Genomic DNA, 16708 nt, shown 5'->3' with positions numbered 1-16708 from the left:
AAAGCTTCAGAGAATTGTGACTACAGTGAAGATGTAAATACAGATTCTTACAAAAATATGAGCATAATAATGTTCATGGAAATTTTATTCATGTTGGCTTGAATCTGAAACAACACAAATATCTATCAGAAAGTAAAATACAGAAATTTTGAAATAATTTTACAAAAAAACCTAATTAGTAGTAAACTGTGAATAGTGATGATATATAGCATTGTAGCACTGTAATCGTCCTGTTGTTCATCGATTTGCTCGAGTGGGTACCAGTAATGTCTCCATTGTGAGACTTGTTGTTACTGTTATTGGCATAACGAATACGCCACGAGTAGCTTGCCAGGCTCTGCTGTGCGCATGGGATACTCTCGGTAGTTTGCCAGGCTCTCCGAGAGGGATGGAGGAATCGAACCTGCATGCAAGGCAAACGTCCTATTTGCTCTGCTATCACTTCAGTCCTAAATATATATACCAACATTTTTTTTATATTATAAAATGAAGAGCATTAATGCTTATAATATCGGCATGATTCAGTGAATAAATGCTTTTCCAAATAACAAAGAAATTCTATGTCAGTATTATTAATGAAAGACCCAAAGTGCAAAACAAACCAATATTCTTTAGTGAAACAGAATGAAAAGTTCAGTGAAAAGGCTTTATTTCCACATTGGGATGTCTGCATTAGTTCATGAAACTTTTACTTGTTGAGTTTCAGTATGTACCAAAGAATACACATAATTATGTGAAAAGACTTTAAAAATTATATCCCCTACCCCTTTTTTCTATTTGAGGTCAACTTTTTTTGAATTACTTGGCCAAAACAATATACCAAGTGAATCAAACAAAGAAGTTTATGTTAGAATTTAGCAGTTTTTTATAGGAAAAATGTAAAACAATGCTACTCTTCTTGCTATTTTTGTAAATAATTTTGTAAATAATTTTTTTTTTTTTTTTTTGCTTTTTGGGTCACACCCGGCGATGCACAGGGGTCACTCCTGGCTCATGCACTCAGGAATCACCTCTGGCGGTGCTCAGGGGACCATATGGGATGCTGGGATTCGAACCCGGGTCGACCGAGTGCAAGGCAAACGCCCTACCCGCTGTGCTATCGCTCCAGCCCCAATTTTATAAATAATTTAAAATAATTTTTTGTAATACATTGACTATAATACAATTTAATTTATAAATGAATCATTTAAATTTCTTAATTTAGTTACTAATAAGGTATCAACAATTATAACACAAATGAATACACATGTTTGAGAACCTTAATAATTTCTTTTGGGGAGCGAGACACATCTGATGTCACCCTTGCCATACTATCTCTCCTGTCCCTGGAATTTCAGACATCTTTTATCTAAGTACCATGTGAAAATAATTCTCAAGCTCATAAATATTATCCTCACGATATCCTCACTATTAAGAAGACATAGTTTTGGAAGTGCTTACCTGGATCAGATGTGTTGGCATTGTGATGATACAGGCTGAAAGAGAGGTTCGCAGAAGACCCCGGAGAACATAGAGGAATCTTGTAAGACTGTGACTATTGTCACAGTTTTCTGTGCAGCAAATGTCATCTCCCCATAAAGGTGAACCAAGATTCTGGATCCCTATTCTTAAAATGTTTTTCTGCTTTTTCTAAAAGAAAGTGGGAGAAAGGTAAACAAATTTTGTTAAACAATAGCATATCTCTTTTACTTTTATCTGCCAGTTATTCTTTGTAATGAATCAAGATGTGGCAAAAGATTTTATGTACTGACAATAATAAGGCAGTGCAAAGGAAGTCTATCAGATCACGAGTCTAAGAAAAATAACATTAGAGTAAGAGAGATAGTTCTAAGAGGTGGTGTGCAGGCCTTGCAAAAGTGAGACCTGGGATTCAATCTCAGGCACTATGAAGCTTCCTGAGCATTTGCTTGATGTGGTCCTGGTAGTCTATGAGCACTGCTGGGGACCCCTACAGAACCTCAGCACTTCTGATGCACCCTCTCGGCCCCTGAGTACTGCTGGGGAGCACCTTTCCTACATAACAGCTTTAAAAAAATATTTGGGGGAGGAGAGAGACTCAAGAGATAGGACACAGGCCTACCATCTGAGTGTGATCCCCAAAACCATATGGGCTCCAAGTTCTGCTGGGAGTAGACTGTCAGGTGTGGTTCTGATTTTCAAAAAGAAAATTAAAATAAAAACTTTGGAAAATTTAGAAAGCATCATGTCACAAAAGACAATTATGTTTGATGTATCATTTGCTATTAATATGAAATATCACTAGCATAATAGACAATTCCAATTTCTTCTATAATCATACTTGAATCTTTATTTGTATGTTCTTTTCCTGGGAGATTTTGGCAAAGGAAATAGGGAAAATGAGCAAAACACTGAAACTCTAGAAGAAGAAAGTCATGAGTGGTCAGTGGTTAATGGGATGGGTAATTATATACATGGCTGATTTGGGGTAAGGCATATACACTAATGAGGTCTTAGTTTTCTGACCTCTGAAAGAAGAGAACAGAGCCTTGTTCTGAGACTACAGAATCTTCAAATACATAAAGGGACATAGTAGGCTGGGTAACATTATAAAAATGAGATTACAGAGAGAAGAATTCAGTCTAAGTACATCTGCAGTACTTTCTAACTCCAAGGGCCTGCAGCTTGTGGTACTATCGAGATGGCTGGTACAATTTTCTCTTCTAAGTTGTATGAAGGTTATGATAGACAAGCACCTATGACACTGCATATTATGATCTTTAGAAGTCCATAAAAACTGTTTCCTTTTTATTTTTGATTACTTCAATGAAATAAGAATTACTGGGCATAGAAGTCTAGAATCAAAGGTTGAAGTTCATTTTGTCATCAATTAACTTGATATGTCATGAACTGAAGTTAGTTTCCAATGGAAAGAGAATTATGGGGTCAGCTGTATAGTAGTAGGGCGCATGCAGTACACATGTGGCTGCCCTGGGTCGGAGTAGTGCAGTGGTTAAGGAAGACTCTTACCCTGCATGTGGTCATCCCTGGTCCCCCAAACACTGCCAGGAGTGAGCACAGAGCAAGAAGTAAGCTCCGACCACAGCTGGGTATGACCCAAAAGCCAAATCAAAAGTTGGTGGTGGGTGGGGGGAAGACTATAGTTCTGAAGGTCTCTGAGTGCCACTCAGGTGGCCAGGTAGCCCTTTGTTGTTCCTCACCCCCACCCTCTGCCCGAGTACCACAGGGCCCCAGCAGCATGGCACTCTCCTTGAACTGCTGGCCTTGCTGCCTGGAGATATCCAGGGTGGCAAAAGACCCGGGCACAGGGACAGTGGTATTTGGTGGTGATTTCGGGAGGTAATACCCATTTGAGGACGTATGAGTATGAACTGTATGGTTCACAGTCTTGTCAATCAACTTTACCTCAATAAAAAAATTTTTTTTAAAGTAATTCAGAATTAAAAAAAAAATCCCCAGAGTATTTGTAAAATGTTAATACAGAAGGCATAGTTAGGTATAGAATCAACACTACAGAAGTTAAATGACTTGACTGGTACACTTGATATATGTGTGTGTGTGATAAAAACATTAAGCCAAAGAACAAATGAGTGATAACATGTGTATATGAGATGAGTATATAAACATATCAGCAACACTTCAATACAGGGAATGCAATGATATATTTAAAATTATAACTGAAAATAAGGCCTTAATTATAAATTTCCTGTGGTGTATAGGAGAATTAATTTCTTTTATAAAATTTCTTTTTTATACTATTTAATAATGGGATATACTATGGCATAATAAAATTAGAAAAATATAATTTTGTTGAAAGTTTAACAATAAATAAATTTATTCTAATGAAGACATCGGAAATATTTAATCTGATGTCCTGAGCAAAAATCAATGTTTAAATTACATTTTTATGATATAGTTTTGAGATACTTGATAATCACAGCTCAAAAAGAATAAAATTATGACAGCAATTCATAAATGTCTCCACTCCAAATAGTTTTACAGATGAGTTATGCTACTATAGTTACTAACAATATAAATTATAAACAGCAATATATGCCATTCTGTTTCTGAGTTTACGTCTATATTTTTCCTCCAACTAATTTAGTCTGCTTGTAAATATATGAAAAAGAAAAAAAACTTCTTTTACAAAGTAAGATTTATTTTGCTGTCATATTTACAAATAATATTACTGAAGTAGTGCCTGTTACATTTTTGTGGCTTGAAGTCAACTAAAATATTTGAGACAGACAGACTGGTAATTTAGCAAATTAAATAATCTATAATTTAAAAATATAACAAAATTCACTAATTAAATTTTAGTTTCAGTAAATTGGACACAAATATTTTAATAATTTTTAGACTATATAGTATTTTTGTGTTCACCATAGAAATATCCATTTTAACCTATTTAATCTTTCTGATAGTCAATAATTATGAAACCTCCAGTTTAGAGTTTGCAGTCTATACATTTCATGAAATGAAGTACTTAGCACTGAAAATATATTGTTTTCAAACTCTAATCAATGAAGAAAAAATTTTCATTCCATTTTAATATTAGCTTGCTTATTAAGGATAGATGTGCATACACATGTGTGCCTCTTTGCTACTGCCTTTGCTTTTGTTGCATTCTATAAAATTTCTAACTCTTCGAAGATATGCTATCATCTTGCAAAAGCATTAGCTCTGCACACTGTACCATAGGAACTGTTATGACATGCCTGTTTCCATAGTTACCACAGCAAGTGGGAAGAGGGATCTGTCAGGGACCAATTTACCTCTCCAGACAGGCATTGCCACCAAATGGAAGACATGGTGCTCATAAATCTTAGCTAGGACCCAAAATGGAACAATAATAAGGGAAATAGGATTGTACAAAATACCAAGAACTAAAAACTGTAACACACATGTAAAACCACCTATAAATAAATGTTATGTGCTTTGCTAAACACCTTATGTATTTTCAACTTATTAGGGTAATAAAAATTTAAAAATTTTGCCACAAAGTATTAAATAAAGAAGTGCTATTAAAAAGAATATTTAAGAATCTATGAATTTAGATCAAACGTTGATGGACAATTAGAAAGCAAAAATGACTTTTGGGACTCATCTATTTAAAAAAAATGGTGTTCTGGAAATAATTCTACTAAGATAATATAAATAAATGGCAAATCTTTACCAAAAAGCATTTCTAAAAGGCATGACATTTAGAAATAAAATTTCCTTCATTTTGTTTAAACAAAAGTAATGGGAGCATCTGTAATAGTGGGAACTTAGAGCAAGTTTTCAAAAATACAGATTGGAAGCAATAATTAAGCTACAAAATTTTTATATAGCAAGTAAAAATGCATTTTTAACTGAGACAACTCAAAGCTTAATGTAATAAGTAAAATCTTAAATAATTCCTTATCACAAGTTAATTTAAAATTAAAAATTAAGGTCTTAATTCAAAATTAAGGTCTAACTTAATTAGAAACAGGAAGTTAGAAAAGCACGTTTCTCTATTTTAGTTTTTTAGGATGAGGTTATTTGTTAACTCTTGATACTACAAATACATATTTTTAGAATGTAAAATTAAAACAGACAATATAAGTGTCCATCTATGTGCATTTACTAAATACTTAGATATAACCCTAAATTCACATTAATAAATTAAGATTGTGCTCTGCTTATAGAAATCATCTGTATTTCAAAACAGCTTATTTTCTGATTGTTCTATAGATCTTTTGGGTCTACCCCTAGAGAGTTTGGAAAGAACATTACATACACGACTATAAAAGGTTTTGAAGGTACTCAATACCTGGGGATTGGATCCGTCAAATCCTTCCTCATAAATGATATTCTGGATAAACTGAAGCAGCTTTGTGTAGCCTTCATTCAAAGAACTATGGGTGAGAAGTGGTTCAAATTTATAAAGGGTATCATTATACAGGAAGTGCAAAAAAAACCAAACCCAAACATAAAGAAAATAATAAAAAGCACATAATTATGAAAGTATTTAAATACTACTTTCATATATTAAATATTAAATGAACCAAAATAGTATAACTAATTCTATAAAATAAATCAAATATATCCAGAGGATAGCTTATAACGTGTTAGTTCAGAGTTCTTCAGAAGACATAAGAGTATGTGGAGACTGAGATGACTTAATTATGTCAGGCTTAGTTACCTCCAAGAAAATTAATGATTTAATGAAGCAATCTAAGGATGAAGTCACTACATAGCTTTTTGGAAGTAATCATAGACAATTAACACACAATTAACAAACTGCTATACCATGTACATCTGAATCAATGTCCTTGATCACCTTCGCCCAATTCCCTAAAAGTTGTAATTTTCTTAGAACAAACTGATAAAATAATTGGAAGAAAAAATTTAATCTTTTAAGACAAAGGGACACAAATGGGCTCCATCTCTATTACAGTTGTAAAAGAATAAAATAAATATGGATTTTGAAGGCAATTTAGATCATTTCCTGTGAGAATATTAGCATCAATGTTTCTATTTTTAAATATGTTACATAAAATATCATAAGTAAACTTAATAAGAGTGAAATATAACTGCTTGAAAATTAATTGAACTTAAGATTCTTCAAAACGGACAGCCTCTACACTATGACTGAACAATAAACATTGTGATAGTGAGGTTCTGTCACATATAGTATTTCAAAGATACTCAGGTGCCTAATGCTTGAGATGTCCTAAAATTATTAAACTATTTGCTTTACTGTGATTCTAAGTAAGCCAATTAAATAAGCAGAAGAAATCTCCCAAATAAAGAATGAAATAAAGTCTAGAGCACATATGCACATTAAAAGACATAGAAAGGAAGTGCATTATTAGTCTGTGCGTGCTGGTAGCTCCACTGTAGGTGGTTCAGCAAAAACACATACACATCTTTGTAAACATTATATTGAAGTGCCTCCGTCTATATACCACAAAACAAAAAAGAAAACCTAAGGGAAAAAAAATCCCCACTGTACCATCACTTAGGTTCCCATTCACAAATTTTGAATTCCTTCAAAAAAAAAATCTCCATTTCCTAGCCATCAATATATGCACTAGTTATTTTTGTGTAATTGAAAATTACTATCTTCTATGACGCAAGAACTTTTTTGGGGGAGAGTTGTACCTAGTAGTGTCAGGGCCTACTCCTGGTTCTGTGCACAGGGATTATTCCTGACAGTGCTCAGGAGAATGCATGTGGTGACAATTTACCACGGTTAGCTGTGTACTAAGCAACAATATCTTGTTTGTGTTTTTACTAAATACTTTCAAGAATGTTCTTATTTGTTGTTTCTTATCAGTTCTATTAAATAATAAAATAGGAGTTTTATGCCAGCCCTCCTGTACTATTTCTTTGGTCTTTCTTTCCAAATATTTAATAATGCATAGGTTCTTAAAGTATGTATGTATGTATGTATTTATTTATTGGTGCCAGGCATTGGACTCAGGGCTTCACATGTTCAACATAAATTCTCTATGTCTAAGTCACATTCCTCTCTAAGTGTTTAGAACAAGCCACAAGGGCTTCACTAACCCTACTAACTTATGATAGAGCCCAGAGTAAAATTCATACTTAATGAGTCTCTAAGTTCAGATTCACTAAAGAGACTCCAGTGTAGTTTAATACCCAGGTGTGTAATTTTAGAAAGATATTTCACTTTCAGCTGCACGTATGGAATCTTCACCTTCATTTGTATCGACTGGGAACATGACAAATAAAGAAAATTCAATGCTGAAAAGCACAGATTTACAAATACATAAACTGGATCCCAATCTAGCTGTATGCTTAAAATCTGGGATCTACCTCTCTCTGTATCAATAACTGCAGATTTTAAACGCATAATATGGATCAAAATCTCTTATTTTTCTCTGCTGGGTCTTAGAATTTTCTCACTGGAAAAAGAATCATATCAAATAATCTATATAGTTTGATGTGACTTAAAATCATATAGTTCAATAACCTAAAAAAATTCTATTGTTGCTTGGGGTGGGGAGAGATGTTGTGGCCACATCAGGCCCAAACCAGAGAGATAGTATGGGGGTTCTTTTACATTGGACCAACTGAATCCATTCCCCTTTAAGCTGCTATGTTTATCAAGTTCCCAAGTATTTCTAGTAACTGAAAGTTTTAGAATAAGTTTTAGTCATCTCTATTTTTATTATATAGTTATTTTTGTTTTGGCACCATACCCAGTGGTACTAAGTCCTGTCTCTGTGCTAATGATCACTCCTGGCAGGGCTTGAGGACCATATGTGGTTCCAGAGATTGAACTAAGGCTGGTCACATGCAAGACAAGTGCCTTACCCACTGTACTATCTCTCAGGCTCCTAGAGATTTAATTTAAGTACTATACAGAACCAACACTTTCCATTTAATCAGGATCTCACACAAGTGAGGAGGCATGGGCTCAACTGCTAAGTCACATTTTAAGGCTCTTAATAAGCACTTTTATCTTGTTAACATTTTATTCTTTGATCTTCACTATTGAGTAAGGTGCTAATACTTCATGGTCCTTCACAATCTCCTTTTATTTCATTTTATATTATTATTATTAAATTTTATTGAATCACCATGAGATAGTTACAAGCTTTCATGTTTGGGTTACAATCACACAATGATCAAACACCCATCCCTCCACCAGTGCACATTCCCCACCACCAATATCCCCGGTATACCCCCCTTTCCCACCCTCCCCCTGCCTCCATGGCAGACAATATTCCCCATACTCTTTCTCTACTTTAGGGCATGATAGCTTGCAACACAGACACTGAGAGGTCATCATGTTTGGTCCATTATCTACTATAAGCATACATCTCCCATTCCGACTGATTCCTCCAGCAATCATTTTCGTAATGATCCCTTCTCTATTCCATCTGCCTTCTCCCCTCTGCTCATGAAGCAGCTATGGGGCAATCCTCCTGGCCCTTGTCTCTACTGTCCTTGGGTGTCAGCCTCTTGTGATGTTCTTCTACACTCCACAAATGAGTGCAATCCTTCTATGTCTGTCCCTCTCTTTCTGACTCATTTCACTTAGCATGATACTCTCCAAGTCTATCCATTTATAAGCAAATTTCATGACTTCATCTCTCCTAAAAGCTGCACAGTATTCCATTGTGTAGATGTACCAAAGTTTCTTTAACCAGTCATCTGTGCTAGGGCACTTGGGTTGTTCCCAGATTTTGGCTATTGTGAACAGTGCTGCATTGAACCTATAGGTACAGATGTCATTTCTACTGTGCTTTTCTGCATCCTCGGGATATATTCCCAGAAATGGTATTGTGGGGTCATATGGAAGCTCAACTTCTAGTTTCTGAAGGACTGTCCATATTGTTTTCCAGAAAGGCTGGACTAGTCGGCATTCCCAGCAACAGTGAAAGAGCATCCCTTTTTCCCCCACATCCATGCCAGCACTCGTTGCTTTTGTTCTTTTGAATGTGTGCCAGTCTCTGTGGTGTCAGATGATATCTCATTGTTGTTCTGATTTGCATCTCCCTGAGGACTAGCGACATGGAACATTTTTCATGTGCCTTTTAGCCACTGTATTTCTTTTTTGAGGAAATTTCTGTTCATTTCTTCTCCCCAATTTTTGATGAGGTTGGGGCTTTTATTCTTGTACAATTCTACTAGTGTCTTGTATATTCTGGATATTAATCCCTTATCAGATGGGTATTGGGTAAATGTTCTATCTCCTTATATTTTAATAAAGTTGTCTTGAGTTTTTTTCTAGCCTGAGTTTGTGGTCCATAATTTTTTTCACTCTTCTCTTTCCTAATTTCAGCATAATTCTTTTTTATGTGTGCAGGATTCACTGTACCCACCACCGAAGTTCCAGTGCCATCCATCCCCTCATGAAAATGACTCTTGTTCTTATTTGTCCACTATTTTAATACATTAAAGTCCTCTGCTCTTTGACCTATTGATTTTATGTGGCAAAACTCCTTCCTTTAGAAAGACAAAGGGAGAGAAGGGAGAGAGATGGGGGGAGAGAGACACAGAGAGAGAGAGAGAGAGAGAGAGAGAGAGAGAGAGAGAGAGAGAGAGAGAGAGAGAGAGAGAGAGAGAGAGAGAGAGAAGCACCTGCCATAGAGGTGGAAAAGGGGAGGAAGAGGAAGAGGGAAACTGTGGACATTTGAGGTGGGACATGTACAGTGGTGAAGGGGCCGGTGCGGGAATGTTATATGACTGAAATCAATCATAAACAACTTAGTAATTGTGTATCTCATGGTGATTCAATTTAAAAGAAGTTCAAAAAAATTCATTCCTTTATTTGCACCAAGAAGTCTTAAGCACAAATACAGGAAAGTCATACATCTGACAGGTATAACATCATTATAAATATTTGATATTTATCTAGTTAGCATATTCTTTCAGTCTATGAAGAAACAAACAAAACTTTCTCCATTTAACTCAAACTTCATGGATAATTCACTTTATTAGTGGAGGACCCTGACTAGTCACTGAGTAAAGAGAAGTCAGTAGTCCATTACTCAAGTCATCACCATCACTCAAAGGTGTCTTTAAACACACAAACCTATTTGTTTACATCCTATTTCTTTTCTTTTTTTCTTTTCCTTCAGTGGAGGAAATATATTTTAAAGGCCAAACCTTCTACACCCTGCATTTTTTTCTCTTCTAGAGAACACACAAGCAACCCCTGAACACTTGTTTAGTATTTCCTATATACTGAGCAGTTTTCAGTGTTATAATTTATCAGATTAAAAGATAGTAGCACTGTAGCACTGTTGTCCCACTGTTCATCAATTTGTTCAAACGGGCACCAGTAATGTGTCCATTGTGAGACTTGTTACTGTTTTTGGCATATTGAATACACTACGGGTAGCTTGCCAGGCTTTGCCATGTGTGTGGGATACTCTTGGTAGCTTGCCGGGCTCTCCAAGAGGGACAGAGGAATCAAACCTGGGTCGGTCGCATGCAAGGCAAATGCCCTACCCGCTGTGCTATCGCTCCAGTTCAAAAAGATAGTATCTTAGGAATTTTCTCAAGTTTCCCTAACATAAACAGCTTCTACAAATCTGAATCTCTTATTGTTGAGGTCTCAGTAGAGGGGCCTGAGACTTTGACTAAATCCCCTGCCCCTGAAAGAATGAGCTGGCTCTGTTTACAGGGGCCCAGGGGCTTGCTTCAGCACTCCACATACGTAGGCACTCTGGTTGAGGATGAGGGATGTAACAGTTACCATCTGCCTGAGTTAATACACCTGGCCTTGAGAGTGGGAAATGTAAATCATTAACATCTGTATTGAGCCTAAGAAGGTAAATGTGATACATGTGGATTGCCCCTGAAATGTACGTATAAAAACCCTCATGTGAGAGCTAATAAACGGATCACTGATTGACCACCAGCTTTCCTCCCTCCACTTGGTTCTTTCTCGGAGGCGGTGGGAGTCCGTGGGTGCGTGGAGGGTCAGGGCAGAGGCTTCTCCCCTTCCCACTCCCTCTTCTATCGGGAGCAAGTCCCGCGACTAGGGGAATCATACTCCATTGTGCTGGGGTCGACTGGTCAGGACCCCAGCATTTGGCGCCCAATGTGGGGCAGCGTGGACCTGGACAGCGCGGACATCGCTGGAGCAAGGTATGACCTCCTGGACGCCCCGAATCCATGCAGTAAAATAGGCGACTGCATCGGAGATACCTGGCTGGTAATTCAGTCAGGGGAATGAACAGGAGCTCAAGCTTTGCTCCATGATAGTAAGGTAGACTATCAGAAGAGTCTTCCTTGAGACAGGACTGTTTCGGTCAGTTCCCACTTTTGTTTTCGCTTCTGCCCCCGGCCCCCCCCCCCCCCCCCCCCCCCCCCCCCCCCCCGCCTATGGGATGCCTAGCATCTATCCATTTTTTTGGCGTCTTGCCTCATTCTTGCTGTGTGTTTTTTCAACCTCTGTGTTCTTTCCTCTGTCTTGGTCTGTCCTTGGTCTTTTAGCGGAACCATCATCTATCCTGACCTTCTCAACCCCACTAAATATCATGGGCAACTCCATTCAGAAGGTGCCTCACCCAGGTCTGAAAGCTTTATGTTATTTGCTAAAAAGCTGGGGGCTAGAATTTTCTAAGGATAGGATAGGGCATTTAAGATTTGGAGCGCTATCCTTGACATGGCTTCTTGGGTTACTACTGAGAACCTCTTCCCGTGGGACACCTGGGAGTAAGTCCAGCGACCAGGGGGAAGTTCTCCAGTGTGCAGGGGTCGACTGGCCAGGGCCCCGACATTTTATGAGACTTAATCTAATGGCAAACAGCTAGAAACTGCTCCCTCCTGTTTCATATTTTATGTTTCCTCTCTATTGAGTATTCTTCATTTACATCAAAGAGAATAACAAAAAACCCATCTTACCCAGATTTCTTCTTCCAAATTCTCTTTCTATGGTCTCTCACTAACAAATTTCTTACATGGGTGACACAAACCTCCATCTATACCTCTAAACTTCTCTAGCATATGGCTTTTTCTATTATTAAATCTACTTGGCACAATAAGGCTTTAGGACACAAAGTTCTTTCCTTTCTTAGCACACCTATTGTTCCTTGTACCCAAAACACTTACTGGGCTAGTGCATCTTTTGGACCATCTTTCCCATATAAGGACTCAGTTTGAATGCTTCTTCCTCAGAGAAGCTATATTTATGTGAACACAAAATATATTGCCCAATCATGGAAAATATTCTTTTTAAAATATTACAATTCATAATTCTATATTTGTTAATTTTATTTGAAAATATCATAGGCTTTCTCAATGGCTATAAGCTACAGTTGAACAAAGGTAACAGTGACTGTAGTTACTATAACAAACCCACAATTTAATATAATGCCAGGCTCATAAAAAAAACACAGGTTTGTAAAAGCTGTTTATGTTAGGGGCAGTTAAAAAATACTTTTAAAAATATATAAACTTTTGTTTTATATTTGTTTGCACGTATATTTTTTATTTACTTATGTCAGTAAATTGCACCATTCTTGTTCTGACGTTTGAGACCTGAAAAGTACTCTTGATATTTCTTTTACCTTCTTACCAAATCCCAACAAATTTAAGAGATGTCAGAGAAGTAGGAAGCAATCAGATTAGGTAAGATCATGTAGGATCTTGAGGTTCTAAAAAATATTGGGATGTGGTTTTATTGCTTAGAGATGGAAAAAATGGAGGGTCTAATGCAGAGAAGTGATAAAATCTGATTTACATTGTAAATTGTACAATCTAATAAAATAGTAGCTAGTCACACATAGCTATTTCCATTTAATTAAATGAAATACAGTTAAATTAAAATTTGATGTCACAATTTTAAGTACTCTTATTAACTGCTGCAATTAGTTACTGCTTATTGGATAGCATAAGTACAGAACATTTCTATTATTATGGAAAGTTTTATTGAATACCACTATGCTAAAAGGTCCACTATGATCATTTGAAGAAAATAGAGGCCACTAAGGAGCAAGGAACAAGGCCAATTAGGAAGCTATCCTGAGAGTTTGGATGAGGTATTTGAATAACAAGTTAACAAAGTAGACCTGAAAAGGTGAAAAAGAGAAGGCTATAAGAAATGATAAAGCTGACAGAGATAGACGGACTGGTGCCAGAGTGATATAGTGCAGTAGGTAGGGCGCTTGCTTTGCATACAGCAGATCCAGGTTTGTTACTCACATCTCTTATGGTCTCCTGAGTCCACCAGGAGTGATCCCTGAGCGCAGAGTCAGGAGCACTTTGGGAGTGATCCCAAAGCAATAAATAAATAAATAAATGCCACTGTCACTATCATCCCGTTGATCATTGATTTGCTCGAGCGGACCCAGTAACGTCTCCATTCATCCTAGCACTGAGATTTCAGCAGCCTCTCTTTACTCGTCCTTCCCAACGGTGCCACATTAGAGCCTCTTCAGGGTGAGGGAATGAGACCCATCATTGGCACTGTATTTGGCATGTGAATACACCAGGGGAGCTTGCCAGGCTCTCCCCCGTGAGGGCAGTAAACTCTCGGTAGCTTGCCAGGTTCTCCAAGAGGGAGAACTAGGCTATTAATTGTCGCTCGACCACATTGCATCTTCTGGGAGCTTGGTTTTATAGTCTCTGGATGTTGGCCATTGATGGGATTACACGGTGCCGGGGGGTGGGGGTGTGGGGAGGGGCAGTTTCTGGGTGTGACTGCCTAGCTACTGGAAAATGGGGAATCTGGGTGGAAGAGTCCCAGTCCAGATCCGAGCAGTCTTGGAGATCTCGGCCCTGGGTCCTGCACACCTAGGTTCCTCTGTCAGTTCCTTTCTGTGTGAGGCTTGTCCGTATGTGTAGAGTGGTTTTGAACATGGATGTGGCTAGGCTCCGGAGGTCTTTGGCTTTGGGAGCACTGCTCGGGGTGGGAGGGATGCTGGATCCCACTCCTCTAAGGGGCCCCGGGGAAGACAGCCAGGTGCGCAGGCAAGAGACTCTGCCTAGTCACAGCCATGCTCAAGGCCCCTCTCCACACGTTCAGACAAGCCTCACGCATGAAGGTACCGGCAGAGGAACCCAGGTGTGTGGGACCTGGGGCCAAGACCTACAAGCCTATTCGGATCGGGACTGGGCTTCTTCCGCCCAGATTTCCCATCTTCCAGTAGCTAGGGGGTCACACCCAGGGACTATGCCGGTGCCCTGTAATCCCACCAACGGTCTATATCCAGAGATTTAAAACCAAGCTCCCGGAAGAGAGCGATGCAGAGAGTCTCTTGCCCGGGCGCCTGGCTGTCTTCCCCGGGGCCCCTCGGAAGGGTGGGCTCCAGCTTCCCTCCCCCCCCCCCTCGAGCAGTGCTCCCACAGCCGAAGACCTCCGGAGCCTAGCCACAGCCACATATAAAGTAGATAGAAAAAAATTTTTTTCTCATACTTACAACATACCTTCTATATACTACTACATACAACATAGTTCTATAAACTACTATAACTTTTTTTTTCTTTTTGGGTCACACCTGGCGATGCACAGGGGTTACTCCTGTCTTTGCACTCAGGAATTACCCCTGGCCATGCTCAGAGGACCATATGGGATGCTGGGATTTGAACCTGGGTCGGCCGCATGCAAGGCAAACGCCCTACCCACTGTGCTATCTCTCCAGCCCCTAAACTACTATAACTTAATAACTGTTGGGAATGGGGGCTGTAGTGGGATTGAACCCAGGGCCTTACATGTGTGAGACATATGCTCTACCATTGAGCCACACCCCTGGGCCCCATGATTTCTGTTCAAAACTTAAAGTCTTAATCAGAAGTCCTCCTCCAAAATCCCTTTGTCATGAATAAATTTTCTAATTATTACTTCTAAATACACAGTGGTTCTTTGCTTCTCAATCTAAGAGATGCATAATTTTAAAATAAAACATGGCTATGTCTCAGAAACCTGTCTTATGCCACTAAATGTTTGTGCTAAAAAGAAGTCTGTCATAAGTTACATTACTATACTTTTGAGTTGTGATCCACTAATTCACAACTATCAATTCAACATTTGTTTTCTAAATTCTGGAGTAAATTCATGAAGAAAATCTATCTTTTTTTGCCCTTCAAGAATTTCCAATGATAAGGAGGAAGATAAGAATGCTGATAGAGGTGCTGGAGCAATAGTACAGCGGAGGGCATTTGCCTTTCACGTGGCCAACCTGGGTTTGATTCCCAGCATCCCATATGGCCAGGAGTAATTCCTGAGTGCAGAGCCAGGAGTAACCCCTGAACATTGCCGGGTGTGACCCAAAAAGAAAAAAAAATGCAGATAGACAAATAGGTGTAATGTAGTAAGTGTTCCTAAAGAAGTCTAAACAAATGTAAACAGGAGTGTTCTGGGGGCATAGCTACACTTTGTCTAGGAAAAAATTATATAAGGCTTATGCAAGCTTATGCAAGCCTTACACTTACTTTAGTCAAGTAAAGAACTGTGGCAGATAACTAGAGGAACTAAAACCTTAAGAGCTACTCCTATTTTTACCCTATTTTCTCCAGGAAATTCTCCCAGAAAGACTAGTTCTCTTAGAATTCAGTTTAACTTGACCAACAGAAAACTTTTAGCTAATATGAGAAACCGCTAGCTACTATTACGATAAATATGTAAAAATAAAACCTTGAATTTCAAAGAAATAGTAAAACAAGTGCTTCCTATTTACAATCAACTGCATGTGTACTTAATATTCAAGGCCTGATTTACCGACTTTTTTTTTTTTAAGTAACATCTTAAAATGACAGTAGATACATTAGTAAGCTTAGCTGGCCATTAAAAAAAATACTACACATTGGGTTGTTGGGTGGCTTAATCAATAAGAAATAATTTTGCAACAGTTCTGGACCAGATCCAAAGATGAAGATGTTAGCAGGCTGGTGTCTGGGAACACCTTCCCTTTGAGGTGTACCTTCCTGCTGTGTGCTCATGGGGCCTTTCCTGCTGTGAACTCAAGGGGAGAGCTAAGTTAGCATCTCTCCCTCCTTTTCAAGGACACCAATTTTGACAGCCCAGAGCCTTAGTGCATGACCTTATCTAACTCTAATTAACTTCCAAAGAGCTCATCTCCAAACACCATCAAATTAGGGATTAGGGCTTCAATATAAGAACAGCAGAGGAGGGTGCTGCACACATTTAGTCTATAACAGTAGGTTAAATAATGTAACAGCAAATGCCTGAATAAATAAGAAAGTTGTGGGACTGTTATTACAAGGAAGAGTAGCAGTATCTTTCCAGTGAGAAAAGAACTATAGTTAGGTATATCTG

At 38.2% G+C, this 16708-nt stretch overlaps 1 protein-coding gene across 1 annotated transcript in view; it reads right to left on the bottom strand.

The window, feature by feature from the left end:
• The window catches only part of ELP4 (elongator acetyltransferase complex subunit 4), a 202147-nt gene that overhangs the window by 142084 nt on the left and 43355 nt on the right, over positions 1 to 16708 (bottom strand). Inside the window, exons 6-7 of the mRNA XM_004607869.3 lie at positions 5777 to 5861; positions 1441 to 1629 (exon numbers count right to left, since the gene is read on the bottom strand). Of these exons, the coding sequence (XP_004607926.2) occupies positions 1441 to 1629; positions 5777 to 5861 (274 nt within the window). The remainder of the gene's footprint in view (positions 1 to 1440; positions 1630 to 5776; positions 5862 to 16708) is intronic.

The sequence above is a fragment of the Sorex araneus genome, chromosome 6 (genome assembly GCF_027595985.1).
Source record: "Sorex araneus isolate mSorAra2 chromosome 6, mSorAra2.pri, whole genome shotgun sequence".
Taxonomy (NCBI): domain Eukaryota; kingdom Metazoa; phylum Chordata; class Mammalia; order Eulipotyphla; family Soricidae; genus Sorex; species Sorex araneus.
This window is presented reverse-complemented; position numbering and strand designations above follow the sequence as displayed.